The 17,030-nt window shown below is 46.6% G+C and overlaps 1 protein-coding gene across 2 annotated transcripts in view; it reads left to right on the top strand.

Moving 5' to 3' along the window:
* CBFB (core-binding factor subunit beta) overlaps positions 1 to 9,011 on the top strand; it is a 41,406-nt gene extending 32,395 nt beyond the window's left edge. For both annotated transcript variants that reach the window (XM_086758381.1, XM_086758380.1), the window contains exon 6: positions 6,728 to 9,011. In XM_086758381.1, the coding sequence (XP_086614507.1) occupies positions 6,728 to 6,750 (23 nt within the window). In that variant the 3' untranslated portion in view covers positions 6,751 to 9,011. The remainder of the gene's footprint in view (positions 1 to 6,727) is intronic.
* Positions 9,012 to 17,030: the final 8,019 nt, after the last annotated feature.

Raw genomic sequence — 17,030 nt, forward strand, 5'->3', positions numbered from 1 at the left:
TCTAGAGGCAATCAATATTAATTATAAATTTATAACCTTTATACCAGCCTTCAAACAATACTTTCTGAAAGGGAGCATTTCAAGCTTTTTTTCATCAAAAAAGCAAAATTTTAGTCTGTACTCAATGCTCTTAAGAGCTTACTGTGTTGCCGAGCTTTTTCCTTTCTTGGTTTGCTGTTACCTTAGTCCAGTCACCAGTGGGGTGTACCAGCATCTGTAGCTTCGTGAGAGCTTTCAAACAAAGATGCAACCGTTGCAAAGATTTCAAGCAAGAGGATTGGTAAGCAAATTGTGCTGCTTGGCCTGGCCGCGCTGGGTAGCTCTTTAGCGGCTGGCGGTGGGAGAGCACGCAGCACAGCTGATGTGCCCTTCTAGTGAAGAGTACCCTGTTTCTAGGAAGTAGCTCATTGGAAGCTTGAAATGAAATCTTGATGGAAGTGGGTGCTAAACGATTTTTATCTATGACATTTGTCAAGAAAATTGTTTCTTTTGACTTCCAGTGAGCTTAAAAGGCAGTGAAAATGGATGTAGGATTAAAAAAGAGCATTGGATAATAGAGCTCATAACATTAATTGTTCTACAAACACTGCAGTCTAACATCCAGATATCTTAGCAAATTTAAGAGATTGTTTTCCATTATTTGCATAATTTCAGTGGTACTTAACACTGTAATTAAGAAAGACCAAGGCTGCTTCTTCCCAGGTTTCAAGTGAAAAGGAGAGATGATTGCAAAATGTGAGATGATACGGCCAGCAAACAAAGCAGCTCCAGAGGCTTGGATGTAGGCTACAAAGTCTCACTCATCATATCCCCTACTGACTGCCAGTGGCTTACAGGTGCGGTGGGTAGTGATGATGGGGTCCCTTTGCTGCTGCAGCTAAAGTTCTTCTGAGAAGCAAAGGCTGAGAGGGAGAGCCTCTTTTCGAGCCCCCCAGAGACCTGAAAGCATACCGGGTGCTTCATCAGGCTGTAACCAAAGCGGTTGTATTACGTACTAGCTGTCATTCTTGCTGTGGTGTGGTGGCCCAGTTTTGCTGACTTTAATTCTGAGAAGGCCGAGTTTCCCCTCCCCATCTCTGCTGTTGAGTAAGGGTAATTGAAGTGGAGGCATGCCCAGCGTTTCGACCGTGTTCACATCTCTACAGGAGAGGCTGTTACTAACCAGCAGCTTGGAGAAGAGCTTTCCGTTTGTTGCTTTTCTTGATGTGGGTCAGTCTCAGTTAGCAGGACTAATGTGGAGGTGTGCTTGATTGTAACTGGTCATTTTTCTGAGTATTGCTCTCTTTTGCGGGATTTTTTTTTTGTTTGGGTTTGTTGGATTTTTTTTGTTGTTGGTTTTTTTTTTTTTTTTTTTGTCCTGCGGTTCTATGCTTTTTAGAAAAGTATCTGCAATGTGTTCTCTGTTGGTTGGTTGGCTTTGGTTTTTTTAAAATCCTTTTCAGGAAGTTGACAGTCCTTCTAAGAGAATCCAAATGTTCACTGTTTAGTTTTTCATAACATAGCCTGATTTTTCACTTATTTAGTAAATTATAGATGGCAGATGCCAAGGAACATAATGCATCTGCTCTGTCTGTTTCAGCAGTATGGAGTTGCCAGAATGCAATTAAAGAATTGCAGTGGAGTTGCCCATGGAGAGACTTTATTTTGGCTACTCTTTAGCCCTTCTTCAAATTATCTCCCTCCTCCTCCCCTCCTCTTCACCAGTGTCCCAAGTTATTTATGCAGCGCATATTGCTGTTGTTGTGACTTCACTGTCTAGTGTTCAGAGATCCCAAAAAACCTGCTCTTTTTTTTTTTTTTTTTTTTTTTTTAGTGATTCATGGAAAGGGAGGGCTGTCTTCATGGCAACCCTGTCCATCCTTACTAAATTTACCTCCTTTACCTTAAATTGATTTAAACTTTCCCGGTTCTGGTTTCTCAGAGCTATCGTGTAAACCACATGGTGGGACTGCGTTATCTTTTCCTGATGAGCTCAGGTGGTGAGAGGAGGTGGTTTCCTTGGGTATGTTGGAGGCCTCTGAACATGCACAGGAAGGGGGTAGTTACAGCTGCTTTCTCAAAGCCAACTTAAGGATTTTTTTTGGCACTCTTGGAAGCACGATCAGCTGCAGCATGGCTCAGGATTGAGTGGCTGGAGGGAGGAGGATGGTGTCCGACTGTCCTGGCTGCTGGAGGAGCTGCTCGTGTACCACCTTCCTTAATTACTGTTATTCTTAGATTTGTTTTACTGAAGTGTCCCCGTAACAGATGTAAATGCTCCAGCATGATCCTTGTCCAAAGGAGTTGCAATTCTAAGTTAATTATTTGATGACTTCAAGCTATCTAATTTATTAAGAAGAAAATTAATACAATACAGATATTACTACATCACACTCTCGGTATGACTTTCAGCTCTCACCAGTTAGCCTACATTTAGGCTTGGGAAAAGCTCCGAGACAACAGGGTTGAAGAGAGAATAGGTGTAAGAGTATTGCAGGGGATACTTGCATTTGTTTACCCCCCAAGTCAAAATGATTGCTAGTAACTTTTCTTTTGTTAGTGTGTTATTACCCCTGTGGTGTCAGTGTTATGAGTTCAGCGTGGATAATAAATCTACAATAGCATGCTGTAGGAGGCTTTGAAATGTTTTGTTGTTTTTTTTTTTACCAGATAGGTTCCTGCAGTTCTTTCAGTTGGTCATCATGCAGTCTCCAACATTAAAGGTTTTAAATGGCCTCTGGCCAGTTATAATTCCTTCCGTATTGCAGAAGATCTGCACGGCTTCATGTGCTGAAAAGTGAATGCAAAATATTTTGGGGTACTGAAACTCCCTATGTGTCCATTGCATTAACTATTCAATTTCAGGATATTTGGAAGGAAACTGGCAGTGTTGGTTAAAATACATAAATTTTTAGGGAAATTACAACTGTGGTGGGGTTTGTGTGCTATTTACAAGTTTTTTCTCACCAACAAATATTTGTTATCCTTTCACTAAAGAGCAGATTAATAACATGTAGCGCTCCTTCAAACTTCAAATCAGCATTTGACTGAAAAATGAAATATGCTGAGATAAGATGAATAACTACTGTTTTCTCCTGACTCATTATGCACGGCTCGTGGCACAGTATTCCATTTCCCCATGGCAAAGATAGATGCGTATTTCTTAATTGAAACAAGCCTCCTTAATCTTGGAGAAGCTGAGCTCATCATTCACCGAGAGTAATTCTGATGCTTCTGCATGGCGTCATCAGGTATGCCTGTCAAACATTCCGGCATACGCTGCAATTCCGGGGATTGATTAGCTGTGCTGAGAGCATGAGACACCAAACTGAGAGAATTCTGCAAATTGCCATTTTTACATCTGTAAAAGGGAACATTTAGCTTCCTGTAATAAACCTAGGAGAACTACCAGATACTACCATACTGGTAGTCACGCTTCTCCTGCAAGTGAGCGTGAGGGATCTTGTGGCATTTCTCATGAAAGTTATATTTTGCCCATTGTCAGTGGACAAAAATATCACCCAGTGCCTGATGCTCTGCAGTGTGCTTGCTGTCTATGTACAGAGTGATTTCTCCTGGCTTTTATCAGTGTTTCTGTTTTTTAGATACATACATATATGGTGCTTTTACCTTTTTTTTCAGCATGTAAAGCACAGTTGTTGTTACACTCTGTGCACACATGCTTTGGCAAGGTGGTGACTGACAGAACAAGCGTGTTTCGCGTGTGCGTATTCTTACATTGTAGTAGAGCCCAAGTAAAGGAGGGTGTCTGAGTGAGAGCTGTCATTCCAGCATGTTTGCAGTTGCTTGTGTAAATCCCCACTTACTGAAAAGCAGAATTACTCCTTTATCCACATCTCCTAGTGTAAGATATTGTAATGACTGCTGTGGGCACGTTTGAGGGTAATTTGTCGTGCCTTTTGTCTAGCACTTGAAAGGGCAAATCTGGTAGTTGTTCAGTAGTGGCTTCTGCAAGCGCTACGAGTAGCAATGAAGTCATGAATCATGTGAAGTCTTTCATATGTTTTGATAGAAAAGGCCACTTTTGGCAAAGCATAAATGCAACCATATGCCCATACCTTGGCGTCTCCACTGACATTTGACAGTAAAATTGCTGTGCATATGATTTGTTTTCTGAAGAGGAAACTTGTTTTAGAGCAGTAATATAGCAGCAGTTAACTTGCTGTTTTTCTAGTTAAGTGTAAAAATGCTTATTGAGTACAAAATTGGTAATTAGATTGATGTAATTCTTAAAGACAGTGCATGCATTTGTTTCCTTTTGGAAGAAAGAGGCAGCAGTTAAAACCAGAAGAAATCTTATTACAGTCTGTTGAGTAGGAGAAAAGCACACAAAGTGGAACTGTTATCCTTTTGTTCATCTCAGTACAACTCTTAAACTGGTGTGGCAGTATCTATTTAGAGTTGTTAAACAACCATTTTGTATGAAGAAAAGTCTTCATGGCACAGTTCTCTGTTGAAGAAAAAAAATGTGTGGGCTTTCCCTCATTAACTTTTCAACAATGATCTTGACAGTCAAAGCTGAGTGATTTGGCTTTTGGAAATAATGTGAAAATCTCCATCAAATGCCATCTCCCAATATTCTACGTCTCTGTGAAGGAGCACAGTTTCCAAAAGTTGCTTCAGGGGCTGAAACGAATACACCCTTTGGCACTTAAAATCTTCAGCACTGTATGTGATTGCAGCTGTCTGTTTTAGCATGATTCCTCAGAAAGATTACTGAGAAATCTGTGGGTTTGTGCACCAGCAGTGATGCCGGTTGTCATGTTCAGAGTTCTGCACGTAGGAAAAGCAGATTGTTTCCTTCAGTCAGAGTATGACCAGCGCAGATAGAGCAAAGTGAGCGGAAGATCTAACCCCTAAATACCTGAAATGCAGCTGACAACAGTACTGGATACATAAATGTAGTAGGTAGGGCGTTTCCAAAACAATAATGGCAATACATCCGCTAAAGAAAGTGCAGGAGGGAGCTGTCTTCTCTGGAAACATGCCGATTACTGGGGGGATTTACTGAATGAACTCAGTGTGCATCGGAATGGGATTGTTGCGCGTGAAAGAAAACATAACTTTAAATTGGTACTTACATAGAAGAAGGAAGCAACACTTCTCTGTTTAGGTGGAGCTAACCAATTGCACTGGGAGCATAAAATTAGGCAGACAAGAAGAATGGTAGGTAAAGGAGGAAGATGTGAATGGAGAAACAAGAGTCTAAATCTAAATCGGAGAAAATTCTGTTGGCTGTACGTACGTGCCAGAGGGTTGGGAGTTGAGAGACCCTGCCCTCTTGCCGTTTGGTATGGGAGCAAACAAGCAGCGCGCTGTGAGCTGGGGTAGCCACCGCGCTGGCGGGAAGGCTTCCGCTGTGTCAGTAAATATGACTCAGAAGAGCCCAGGGAACACCTAAGAGCAGCACCGGTGTCACTGTTAGTCAGTTTACTTGAAGTACTTGTTCAGTGTGATCGTGTTAATGTGGTAATTGCTTAAACTGCATATCTCAGTGGTACAGCTGCCTGCATTAAGTCTGTTCCTGCCTCTTTCAACAAAACACGAGAAGTCTGTCTGAGGAAGGAAGCAGTCACTTGTTTTGCATTTTTTTGAGAGCTTGGCTTTTTTTTGGTGGTTTGTTGTTTTTTTAAGCAATGAATGTGCTAAAACAGCTAACATATATTAGATATTCCCAGAATCAAAGTATTGCTTTAAAATTTAATTGTATCAGTGTTTTTAAGTATTTACCTGCAGCATTTGTGAGTGCTACTTGAAAGCATCCTGCATGCGTGTAGATAAAGGACATCGCTGTGTCTTTTACTGTGGCTGATACTGCTGTGACTGACCATCCTTAATCCCCTCCTTAGTGGCCATCAACTCAAACTGTTTAACAGAATCCTTTAAATAAAGGAGAACTGATGTTACTTTTTTAATACAGGGGCGCAATCATAAGTACCAGAGTTTTCTCAGTTTTGTATTATTGCTGATTTTTCAGGTGCACCAAAGGAAAAAAATGTGTGCTGCAGTAAAACCCCAGCTTCTGAGAAGTGTTAAAATGTGTGTTGGTCTATAGATTAAATTGTGCTGGTGTCTTACCATGTCATAAGTCTTTTTATTCTAGAAAAAGCTAAATTAAGTATTCACTACATAAAGATACCGAGGGGAGATTTACTTGGGAAGGATGTAACATACTCTGCCATCTTGCATTGTATCCTTTCTCCCCAAAATCTTGATCCTGAGAATATCACAGAAAAGGTTAACGGGAAAGAACATGTCTTTTGGAAGAAGAGACACAAAACTGTTGCCTGCCTGTTGCTGACTGTTAAAGCGACGCTGGAAGCGTTTCAGCCTGGCTGTAGGAGAGCCTCTGAGGCAGCATCTGAGCGTGCGTGTGCGTGCACAGTGACTCCCCAGAGCACCCGCCTTGCTGCCCCGGGCTGGGTGGAGAGGCAGAGCCAGAGCTCTGTGCCCCTTCAGGGAGAGGACCCTGCCCGACTGCTGAGTCCGCAGCCCTCCTCTAAGATTCCTGTTGGTCTGGGGGATTACTGAATTGAGAGGGAAATAATGATTTTGATGTTAAAAATGAATGCGTTGGTTACTGCCTGAAGTGTAAAGTTTCTACCTTAGCATTGATTGTGGTCTTAGTCATGCTAATACACTTAAGAAATTAACTAAAATGCTAAGTTTGATTTTGATTTTTTTTTTTAATTTTTTTTTAATCTTAAATATGTGTTTATTAATACAGGCAAGAAGACAGCAAGACCCTAGTCCTGGATCTAACCTAGGAAGTGGCGATGATCTCAAACTACGTTAATCAACAGCGGCAGGCGTATCATGGGTCTGCGCACGTGCATTGCTTCTACTCGGCAAAGGATTTAATAAAAGACCAGAAACTGTGATAACTGGGTATACTATGGTCTGTTTCCTGACCTGCGGCAGTCAAAATCACCGTGAACTGCCATGGTTTGCACTATGTTTATGTTACAATACCTGCATTTCCCATTTTAAGCATGTAGCCAGTGGCAATTTGAAATTTTGTTTTTCTATGCAAACTTATTTTTGTTGGCACTATTTTAGTGAAATGGAAACGTATGCAGCTATAAAACCATTTTTCTCAACTGTAATAAAAATTGTCACTTAAAAATAGGTCAAGATATTACAGATTTAAGACTTCTTTTTTTTGTTTTTGTTTTTTTTTTTTTTTTTATAAACTGCTGGAAGCCAATGCATTCCAAGCTTAATTTTTTTAATATGGGCTTTTGGAATTTTGATTGTCCTTATTGTGCTCCTGCTTTATTTTAGATACGCATTCTTCTCTTCCTTTCAGTTTTCTTTTTTTCTAAATTTGCAAGACCTTCTTAAAACTGCTGACATTATTTTGCATTATTTCCAAGCTAAACCCAGTGAAACAGAGCTGTTGGAATCAGTTTTCAAACTTTGTGGGTTTGTAAACGTTACAGTTGCAGTATTCTTTTAACCGCTAACGATTCATTGGTTCCACTTTTTAAATTATAAAATCTTAAAATATATATTTTCACGCATTAATGTATTCTGCCCCAGTATCTGTAATAGATTTCATTCTGTATCAGGTGAGTTTGGGTGGTGGTTATACCCCTGTATATAGTGCTTTACTGAAACTCATCGGAAGTCGCAGGCTGGCTTCTGTTTTATTCAGGGATTTTTTTAAATAGTTCTTAAAAGGGATACTGCAACTCTGCTACCAGATTCCACAGCATGTGAAACTGGGAACAAAAGTGATCAGCTGCCAAGGTGATAAGTATTAAATCATGTTTAAGATAGCTGCTTTAAGTATATTTTATATCTTAGGCTTTTTGTAAAGTTGTGCTGAATGGCGAAAAATTGAGATGAGGTTGTGTGCAGAAAATCTCATGCTGTGCATAGGACACTTCTGTTAAATCTTCTGCAAATTAAGGCTACATTGCAGTATATGTTGCATTTCCTAACAGGGTAAGATTTGGGATGAGTTAATCTGTGTGAATTACCTTGGTTTATTTGGGGTGGTGGTGAATGGACTTGTTCCAAATTTTTCATTGCGTCCAATACTTGGTGAAAATGGATTGGAAAAATAACGTCATTTGGCTTTGTTAAAATGTGGTGCTTCCTGTACAGCCTGATTAATTAAAGTGTCACTTAAATACCTTTTTAATATAGGTGATCTGATTTCAGTGTTTTAAGAATGATTTGAAGGTAGAAACTGTATGGTTAGAACAGTTGAATCTCTTAAATTCTACAATTAAGATAATCACATTCCTTACTAATGGCAAAACAATTGATGCAAAAGAGGTCTTGCAAAAATGTAAGCAGATGTCAATGTGAAGGAGAATCTTTGTATGTTAATAATACGAATATTTAACATTCACTTAAAAATGTCAATAACTGTAAACTGTGAGAATGTCATCAAAGAAATATTTTGATACTTCAATTTAAATGTGATTCACCTGAAAGATAACTTTTTTCACTCTGTGGCCACATATTCCTCTTGCTCTTCTTCCCCCAAAGAAATAATTTTTTTCTGAAGTGTTTCTGCAGTGAGTTATTTAAGGGACACACGCACGCATCCGCACGCATCCCTGGCCTTGGATCTTCTCTGCCATCTGTGTATTTTTGATGGAATAGTCTGAAGATTTATTTGAAAAGGCTTTCCTAACGTTTCAGACAGTGGTTTTAAACCATAAGTACACAGGAAATTACGCTATCAGATATTAACGTCGCTGTCTTTGTGTAAATACTGAACTTTCCCTATCATCAGTTAGCATTCTGCTGCTTTTGATATCTTAATGCTGGCATTAAGATCACAAGCCCTTACCCTCTGCTGGTTAGCGCAGACTTTTTAAAGTGCATTTTAAGTTATTGATGCAATTTGATATTTTTCATAATTTCTATTTAAACTGAAGTTGCATCATCTTTCTCGAATTCATCTCCTGTAAGAGTTGCCTTAAGCTACAGGATTGCTTTTGCTACTTTTTGTGTTGTATGTTTAACTTTCATAATAAACTTCTGTGTAGTGAAAACAAGTCGCTGTGAATTCATTCCTGACGTCCTGGTAGTCCACGCTGGGGTGTTTCTGGGTTGTCTGTCCAACTTGCTGCCCCTGCAAGGCTGCCTTGGTGTCCCTGGCGAAAGTGACATCCAGTGGTTGCTGCCCTGGCCCGAACCCCCCCCTGCTCAGGGGCTGGGCTCCTTGGGATGTGGCAGTCACGCGCGCTAACAGAAGAGCCTTGTTGATGGGCACGTTTTTATAGCGGCTGTTAAACCTTGCTGATCGTGCTGGTTTGGGCAAGGAGGAAAACAAGGGAGTTTGCATGTTGAAATGGAGAAATGTGGTGAGGTACTGTGGGGAAAATGAGAATGTTACGTGCTACACCTGAAAACCTCCGCTGAATCTGCTGAAGTCCTGGGTGGCGTAACTTCAGATACCCAGCGCTGAATGATGGCGGTGGTCATGCACCGAGGTCAGGTAGAGGATTGCCGCCTGCATCGCTTCAAACCTGCAGCCCACTCTGGAAGAGTTGATGTGCAAAAGGGCGAAGTATAACCTCATTTCGTACTTGAAAAATCTGGCTGTGAACAGATCAGAGAGTGCCTAATAGAAACGGCACTGACTGTGGCCTCTGGTTCCGAGGATGCTCTGTAGTTTGGAAGTGAGGTAGCTTTTAAAACAGACGTAAGTGACAAACTCTCCTTGCAGGGGGGTTGGACTAGATGACCTTTGAAGGTCCCTTCCAACCCTAACCGTTCTATGATTCTAACTCTGTTACTCTGCTTCTGGGTGGGTTCCTGGCAGCGGACAGTGCCTTTGTTAGCTACCGTAGGCTCTGCAGTCAAAGCAGCTCGTTTTCTGAGGTATCTGAAGAGCGGTTGGTAAAGCCGCTAGATAACTGCTCGGTTTACCCGCAGGTTCATGGAATGATTCGCTTTTCTACCCAAGGTGCATCACAAATGGAGGAGCACCCTGTTCGTAAAGCGTTGTCTTGAGTGGGGGCATGTGAAGGGTGGAGACGCTTTGTCCCCTGACTCCTCTTAGACTGCGTTTGCCTCTTGGGTGCATGAATAGCAGAGGGAATCTGAAAAAAAACTTTCTGCATGAGGCACCTACAGCGGAAGAGGATTTTTAAAACATTGCGATCCCTTCCCTCTGTTAGTGTGACTTGGGGATGGATGGCTGTGTGCAATCTGTGAGTGAAAAGCCCCTAGAAAAGCTGGAGCTTACTGGAATGGAGAAGGGTGCTGGTGACCTGGAGCCCAACTGGAGCAGGTGAGATGCCATCATTTCTGCCTTGCTTTTTTAACCTCTTGCAGTTGCCTGGCCTCTTCCTAACCTGAGAGAGAATCCAGAGTATGACCGGCGTAGTCCACTTGACTGAAGTTTTCAAAACCTGAAGGAACAAGTTTTCTAGTCTCTCTTGAAAGAAACAGCAGCTATCAGCTGTCCTGGTCTGGGCTGCTGCTCCCCCTTTTGAAAGCAAGAAATTCTGAAAATGAAACTGGGGGTGAGAATGGCAGCTTTTCTGTTCCTGCAGGTCTGTGGTGTTCTGTCTAATAACGAGCTTTGTTCAGGTAAGGGCTAGGAAGGAGATGTGGTTTCAGAGAAGGATCTTGGAAGGACTTGTATATTGGTTTTGTCTGCCATTAGTTCAGGACTCCAGTCTGTTACAGATATATTTAGGAATCCATCCTGTCTGTGTAGAAATAGGACCAATTTCTGTAAAGTTGCATTACCTCATTACTACATTTCCAATGCAAATAAGAGAATGACAAAAATGGCTTCACGGATGAGAATTACGGTGAGAAGTTACAGCGGAGCGCGTATTTGCATAGGCAACATTTCTCATAACTCATTTGCCTGACATCCTGTCTCCGTGCTGCCACGACATGTAAATCCCAGGACATGCATATTCATCAGCTGCTGCACGGCTCCGAGCTGCTCGGGGTTTAAGTAACTTTATTAAATAGCTTTCTCAATTACAGGTTGAGATAAGTGAATTTTCCAAATTGCTTTGGGCTCTTTTCTTAAAGCTCAGGAGTGAGGGGGGGAAAAAAGTAATGCAGAAGGGCTGAGCGGCGCCTCGGCCGCTGCTGTCACCCTGCAGTGGGTGGCCGTGGAAAAATCCGGCACCTGTAGGAGGGGAAGAAGTGGGAAATGCGAAGTCTTTGTTGCTCCCCACAACTCTTCTGACAAGTAACTCTGCTTTCCGGCCTGACAGACTGGACGGTGGTGTCTTGGGGGACGTGGGCTTTCCCGGTGCTCCACTTTCCCTCTTTCCACAGGTTGTAATTCTCTGTTTTTCACAGAAACTGGTGGCCTTACCACCTTTCACCCTTTGCAATCCCCTCTCTTTCCCATAGCAGGTGATGGGTTATCTTGAAAACAGAAAAACCTGGAGCTGGAGGAAAGTACCCCTGAAAGCTCCTGTCTTTCCCAGCTGTTACCGCTGGTTTGCTAAATTTCCCTGCAAGCCCTGCACGCTGGCATCCCCCAGCCCTTCAGCTTTTGCTGTTCCTGCTGTGCAAAAGTCCAGCCAAGTACAGGCCTAGAAAAAAATGAGCAGAACGAAAACTTTTCGGCCACTGGATGCGCTTGGCCTTGACAGCTTCCGATGTGAACACGCAGCACGTGTCTGGGCTGACAGCACTGCTGCTGCGATGTTTGGGGATGCAGGGAGCGGCTCCCTGGGCTGTCTTCGCTGGGGACATCTCGGATGTGAAGAGCTGAGGTCTGTACCGGGGGGAAGAGAGCTGGGTCAGGCAAGAAGCCACGCCAAGGTGGATTTAATCACAGAGGCTGGGCGGGAAAGGCTTTGCCTTCAGGAAGTGAGCAGATAAACGAGCTGTTCAGGCTGGAAGAGAAAATGGGGGTGGGTGGGAGGGAAGAGGGGACCCACTGGCGCAGGCATTCCTGACGCTGATTCCTGATATTCGGTGGCCAGAAGTAGGGAACAAATTGCCAAGGCTCACTCCTGGCTTCTTCTGTTGGCTGGGTGATTTGAACTCAACAGTGCAGCGCCTGGTTCCCGTTCCATGGTCTCGGGGAGGTGGGCTGCTGTTCTCAGCCCCTGCAGGCAGCGGGGTGGCAGAGGCCGGTCGCAGCTCGACGCATGGCTGCGGGTTTCCCTCCTGTGCGTTGTGCTTTCTCCTGCGATATGTCTTGTCCAAGAGGGACACCTCCTGCCAAAACCCCGGGAGCTGTAAGCTTGGAGGAGAGCAGAGAGGTTGGCAGGGGCAGCGTGGATTTGCTGCTGGATTGCGAAGAAAGCCGTGGGGGGAACAACTCTCATCAGAAGACAAATCTTAAGAAACGGGCAGCTCCATCCAGAAACGCCCGTCTAACCATCACCTCTGAGCTGGGAAGGCTGTTGAGCATCTCGCTTCCCAGAATGATGTGTCCCCTACCCAGAAAGAGCACCAGGTCCCCACCTGCCCCACCAAGAGCTGAGCAGCCCTGTGCTTCGCAGCACCTTGGCCCCTTTTCCTCAGCAGCCCCTGCTCCAGGGTAGCACCACAGCGGGACACTGCCCCCAGAGATGGGGTGCTGTAGTCCCCTTCTCAGCACCATCCTGCTCCTCAGTGGCCTTCCCCAAGGGCTGCTGCCCAGGTAGCCCATCGCAGGCACCAGGAGCCTGTGCTCACAGCTGCCCCGGCGCAGAAGGGGAGGATGTTTGGGGATGCTCAGCTGCTGTGGTCCAGCATCAGGTCCTTTGAGGACTGGGGCTAGGGTAAAGAAAATGCAACACCCAGGAGAGAGGAAGGGAGGGACAGGCGGTGTTGCACTCACAGACTGCCCAGCACTCACCTTCTGCTCGGGCCAGAGTTGTGTTGCTGCTGAGAAGCCCCCAGGCCCCTTCCCGGCAGCGACGGCCCTGGCCAAGAGCCGCTCGGCGGATGCTCCCACACAGAAAAGGACAGATCCTCTTTTTGGTTCTGCTTTCGGTTCTGCTCTGCAGAGCACAGCGGGCGTACGACCTGGTGTCGGTGGGCCTGCGGGGTGCGTGACTCTCTAAAACCACTGACCCCACCAAGGTGCCTTAGTCACCGGCTTCTTCAAACCCTCTGGGCACCCTGCTCTCTGCTTCTGCATCCAGAGCAGGAGGTGCTGGCGGGACCACTGGGTGCCACACTGCAAAGCAGGACCAGAACGGAAGAGGGAATAAACTGGAAAGCGAGACCCTGTGGTCCAGCAGTGTGAGAGAGGGCTGCAAAGGGAAGAGGAGCGGGGTGAAAAAGCAGGGTCTGCGGGAAGAACCTCGCTCCACCAGCTCACCCCAACAAGCAGGGATGTTGGCTCGGGTGCAAAACCGATCTTTTGGGTGTAAGACCCTTTCTCACCAGGGCTGGGCTGGCGCTGGGGGATCTGCACAGCGAAGCCCCTGCCAGCAGCGTAGGGAGGATGGACGTGCTCCTCCCGGCTCCCCAAAAGGCTACAGGGCAGTTGGCTGGGGTCTCGCAACCATGAAAAACCAAAAATGGGACAGAAATGTAGCTGTGGCTATGAGGAATGCAGCTGCCACTGGCCTGAGCAAGCGTCCGGGCAATTTCACCTGCTGTTCCCTGAAACTGGGCGCTGCGGGTACCAGGGTCGCTCTCAAACACCATTTAATGGAGCTCAGCTGCAGGGAGGGATTTCCAGTGATGCGCACTTTGGACCAAGTAATTTCTCGCTGAGAGACGAACAGGCTGCAAAAGGGGGCTGGGAGCCGGCAACGAGGCTCAACGAGCATCTTCCCTGTTTGTTTCATCCACCGCAGCCTGTGAGTGAGATTTGAGTCACAGAATCACGGAATGGTTTGGGTTGGAAGGGACCTTTAAAGGCCATCCAGTCCAACCCCCCTGCAAGGAGCAGGGACATCTCCAACCAGATCAGGTTGCTCAGAGCCCCGTCCAACCTGGCCTTGAACGTTTCCAGGGATGGGGCATCCACCACCTCTCTGGGCAGCCTGGACCAGTATTCCACCACCCTCAGTGTAAAAAATTTTACCCCGAGTCACCCCCACGCTGCTCGTTTGCCAGAAGCCAGTGACAAAGAGGGCAGCTGGAGACCTTCAGGGGCTCTGAGAGGGCTCTGCCGCCCAGACCTGCTGCTCTGCCTCATCTCCCATTAAAGGATGGAACCCATTTTTACTTTTTATAAAAAACTTCTGTACTTTTTTTTTTTTCTTCACAGAAACGCTGTGCCCTGCTCCAGGGTGAATTTTCCCACAAGTTTTTTGATGCCTGCTTAAAAACCCCAAGCGCCTCGCTAGGCAGCATCCGAAGGAGGGTCGCAGCGGCCAGCAGCTCGTGGGATGGATGATCCCCTTGCCCCAGCTGTGCCAATGCCAGCAGCTCCATGCTGACTGATTTGGGAAAGGCCGAAAGGCCGTCACCTCCACCTCCCTGCCCACCAGTACCAGGAGCTGGACTTTGCACCCTTCCCATGCCTGGCAGCAGCTCCCAGGCTAAGCCACCCCGAGAAGGACTGAGAAACGGGCACATCCGTTTCTAGTGAAGCTGAAGCCAAAGAATCAGAGCTTTTTCAGTATCTCTCAAAGGGACAAGTTCTGCGAAACACACGTAACCGCAACAGCCGTTGAGCAGGGAACACTGCCGCTGCGCCCGGGCGATGCAGAGAGCTGCTGCTGGGTTAACGGCCCCTCCTGCTGCCAGCTGTTGCTGCTGCTTGTTTTCCTTCTTGGAAACACTTCATCGTCCTCCTCCCCTGCCCTTGTCCCAACCTGTGGCTCTTCTTCTCAGTCAACATTTAACGTAACATCTTGGCATCTTTGGGTGAGTGCTGGGAGCCCCCCATTTCTGCCCATCTCTAGACACCAAGCCCTGTGCAGGGGAGGTTTTGCAGATTTCGGGTGCCCAAATCCGGGATGTGGCAAGCGGTGCCAGTGGCCACCACGGTCCTGATGGAGCAAAGCACATGCCAAAGCCTTGCTGCAGTGTCCAGCCCGTGTCGGGCACACACTACCTTCCTGTCCCCAGCCAAGCACAGAATCACCACAAAAATCCCGTGCTCCCTGGGGCCTCCCTTGGTGCTGCCAGCCCCTGCCCGGCCGGGGACCCCCACCCCGGCACCGACGGGGCACGGGGTGCAGCATCGCTCTGCCCAGGCTGGGTCCATGGGTGCTGCCTGCCTTGGGGGGACCCACGCCATCAAAGCTCTCGGTGGCGGGATAAATCCCCCTGGAGTGTCAGGGTACACCTTCTCTGGGGGGTCCCAGCACTTCCCCCGGCACGGGAGCAAAGCCTTCCTTTGCCCTGTAGCCAGAGGAGCTGCAAACGCTGCTTGGAAATGTTTCTGACTGCAAACCCAAAGCTTTTTAGCAGAAAACTCACCTCCAAAAAAACAACAGGAACTTCAGAGCTTTTTAGCAAGTATCTTTCCCTGAACAGAAACAGCACTGCCAAGCCTGGGGTCTGCTTCCAGTGTGTTTGTCCGGGCGGCTGCAAGGCAGATTTCCTTACGGATGTGATTTGTGCTGCTATTAAATCTCATCGGGAGAGGGCAGCTCGCGCTTTCCTCACGCGCGGCTGCAGCCCCAAGCCTTGGTGCGGGTTTTTTGGTCCCTCCTGGTAGCTTCTGCCTTTTTTTTCCTCCTTTCTTTTGACCAGCCGGATTGCAAAGCCCAGCTCTTCTCTGCTAACATCTCCCTGCAGATGTGTGGAGTTTAGGAAAGTCAAATAAAAACCCAGTATTTCCCTACAGCTGCCGATCCCACCCCAAAATGTGATGGCATCGCAAGCCTTTGGTAGCAGGGAGCCCAGATCACCTCCGATGCACACGCTCGCTGCAGTTCCTTTGGTTTGAACCACTAACAAGACAGCTAGTCTTCAAAAAAAAAAAAAATTATTATAGTTTACAGAAAGCTGTGCGTTGCTTTCTGAACCCAGGACTGGACTTAGATATTTTCCAGGAATTGCTCCATAATCTGGAAAGTCAGAAGGATAATGTTGGGGGTTTTAAAAATTCAATTTTTATCTGTTTCTCCTCTGCTTCTCAGAGGTGGAGACTCTCCAAATGGTGGTGCTTTCCCCAACCTGCCTTGAAAATGCCGTCCCAGCCTGGTGTCACCGGGGGAGCACGGGATGGCTCCTCCAGCCTCTCCGTGTGAGGAGAAAGCCAGAGGAAGGATGTGCCCAGAGGTGATGGAGGTGATGCCGGTGGGTCTCCAGCCTCTCCACGGAGCTGATGGTCCCCGATGCAAACCCCCCACTCCTGCTGCCTTCGGAGCAAGCAGTCCAAACACAGCCCTCAAGCCGTTTGCCTTCGGTGGCGCAACCGCTGACCATGCAAACAAAGCCTGGGGTGGGTTTTCTGCCTTTTAGTGACTTGGGATTTTTTTTTTTTTCTTTACTGGTCTTGGTGATGGAATGAGAACTGTGATCTGAAAGGCAACCAACCTCTCTGGGAACCTGGAGGATGCCTTTGCTGCGTGAGGGGTGTTTTCCTGCACCCGGGGAAGCAGCAGGCTGGGGCTGGGTGGTGGAGACGCTCCGTCTCCGGCTGTGCCTGTGCTCAGTCTCCTTCAGGATGCTGCAGCGGGATTTACTGCTGCTCCATGCTCGCGCCCCAGGACCTCCCTCCTGGCCCTGGGGTAACCACTGCTGTCAACTGGAAAGGGTCCAACGCGCCCGCTGCCCCCACCTGCACCTCTGCTCTGCTCTGCCCTCCCTGTGACTGCAGTTTGAGCTCAGAGATGACAGCCGCTTGCCAACACCCCAGTTATTATTTCAAAGAGCAAAGCCCCGGCACAGTGGGGTGGGAGGCAGCGGTGGCTCGGGCATCGGCCTCGGCAGCGCCCAGCCCTCCTCTGCCTTGGGCCGGGGTTTGGGGTGATGTGTGATGGCAGGGTAAAGGCACATCCAGAAATCAGTTAGCTCAGGATTTATTTTTTTTCTCCTTGCTTTCTAATCTCCAAAACCACACGGGGAATTCAGCTCACACTTCAAATATTCTTTTTCAAAGGATACTGATTTTTTTTTTTTTTTTTTGTAACGAAAGCCCAGCCTGTAGCTTTCCCCAGTTCGCAGCACTGGGCGTTCCA

The sequence above is a fragment of the Chlamydotis macqueenii genome, chromosome 13 (assembly GCF_036417535.1).
Source record: "Chlamydotis macqueenii isolate bChlMac1 chromosome 13, bChlMac1.mat, whole genome shotgun sequence".
NCBI classification, from domain to species: domain Eukaryota; kingdom Metazoa; phylum Chordata; class Aves; order Otidiformes; family Otididae; genus Chlamydotis; species Chlamydotis macqueenii.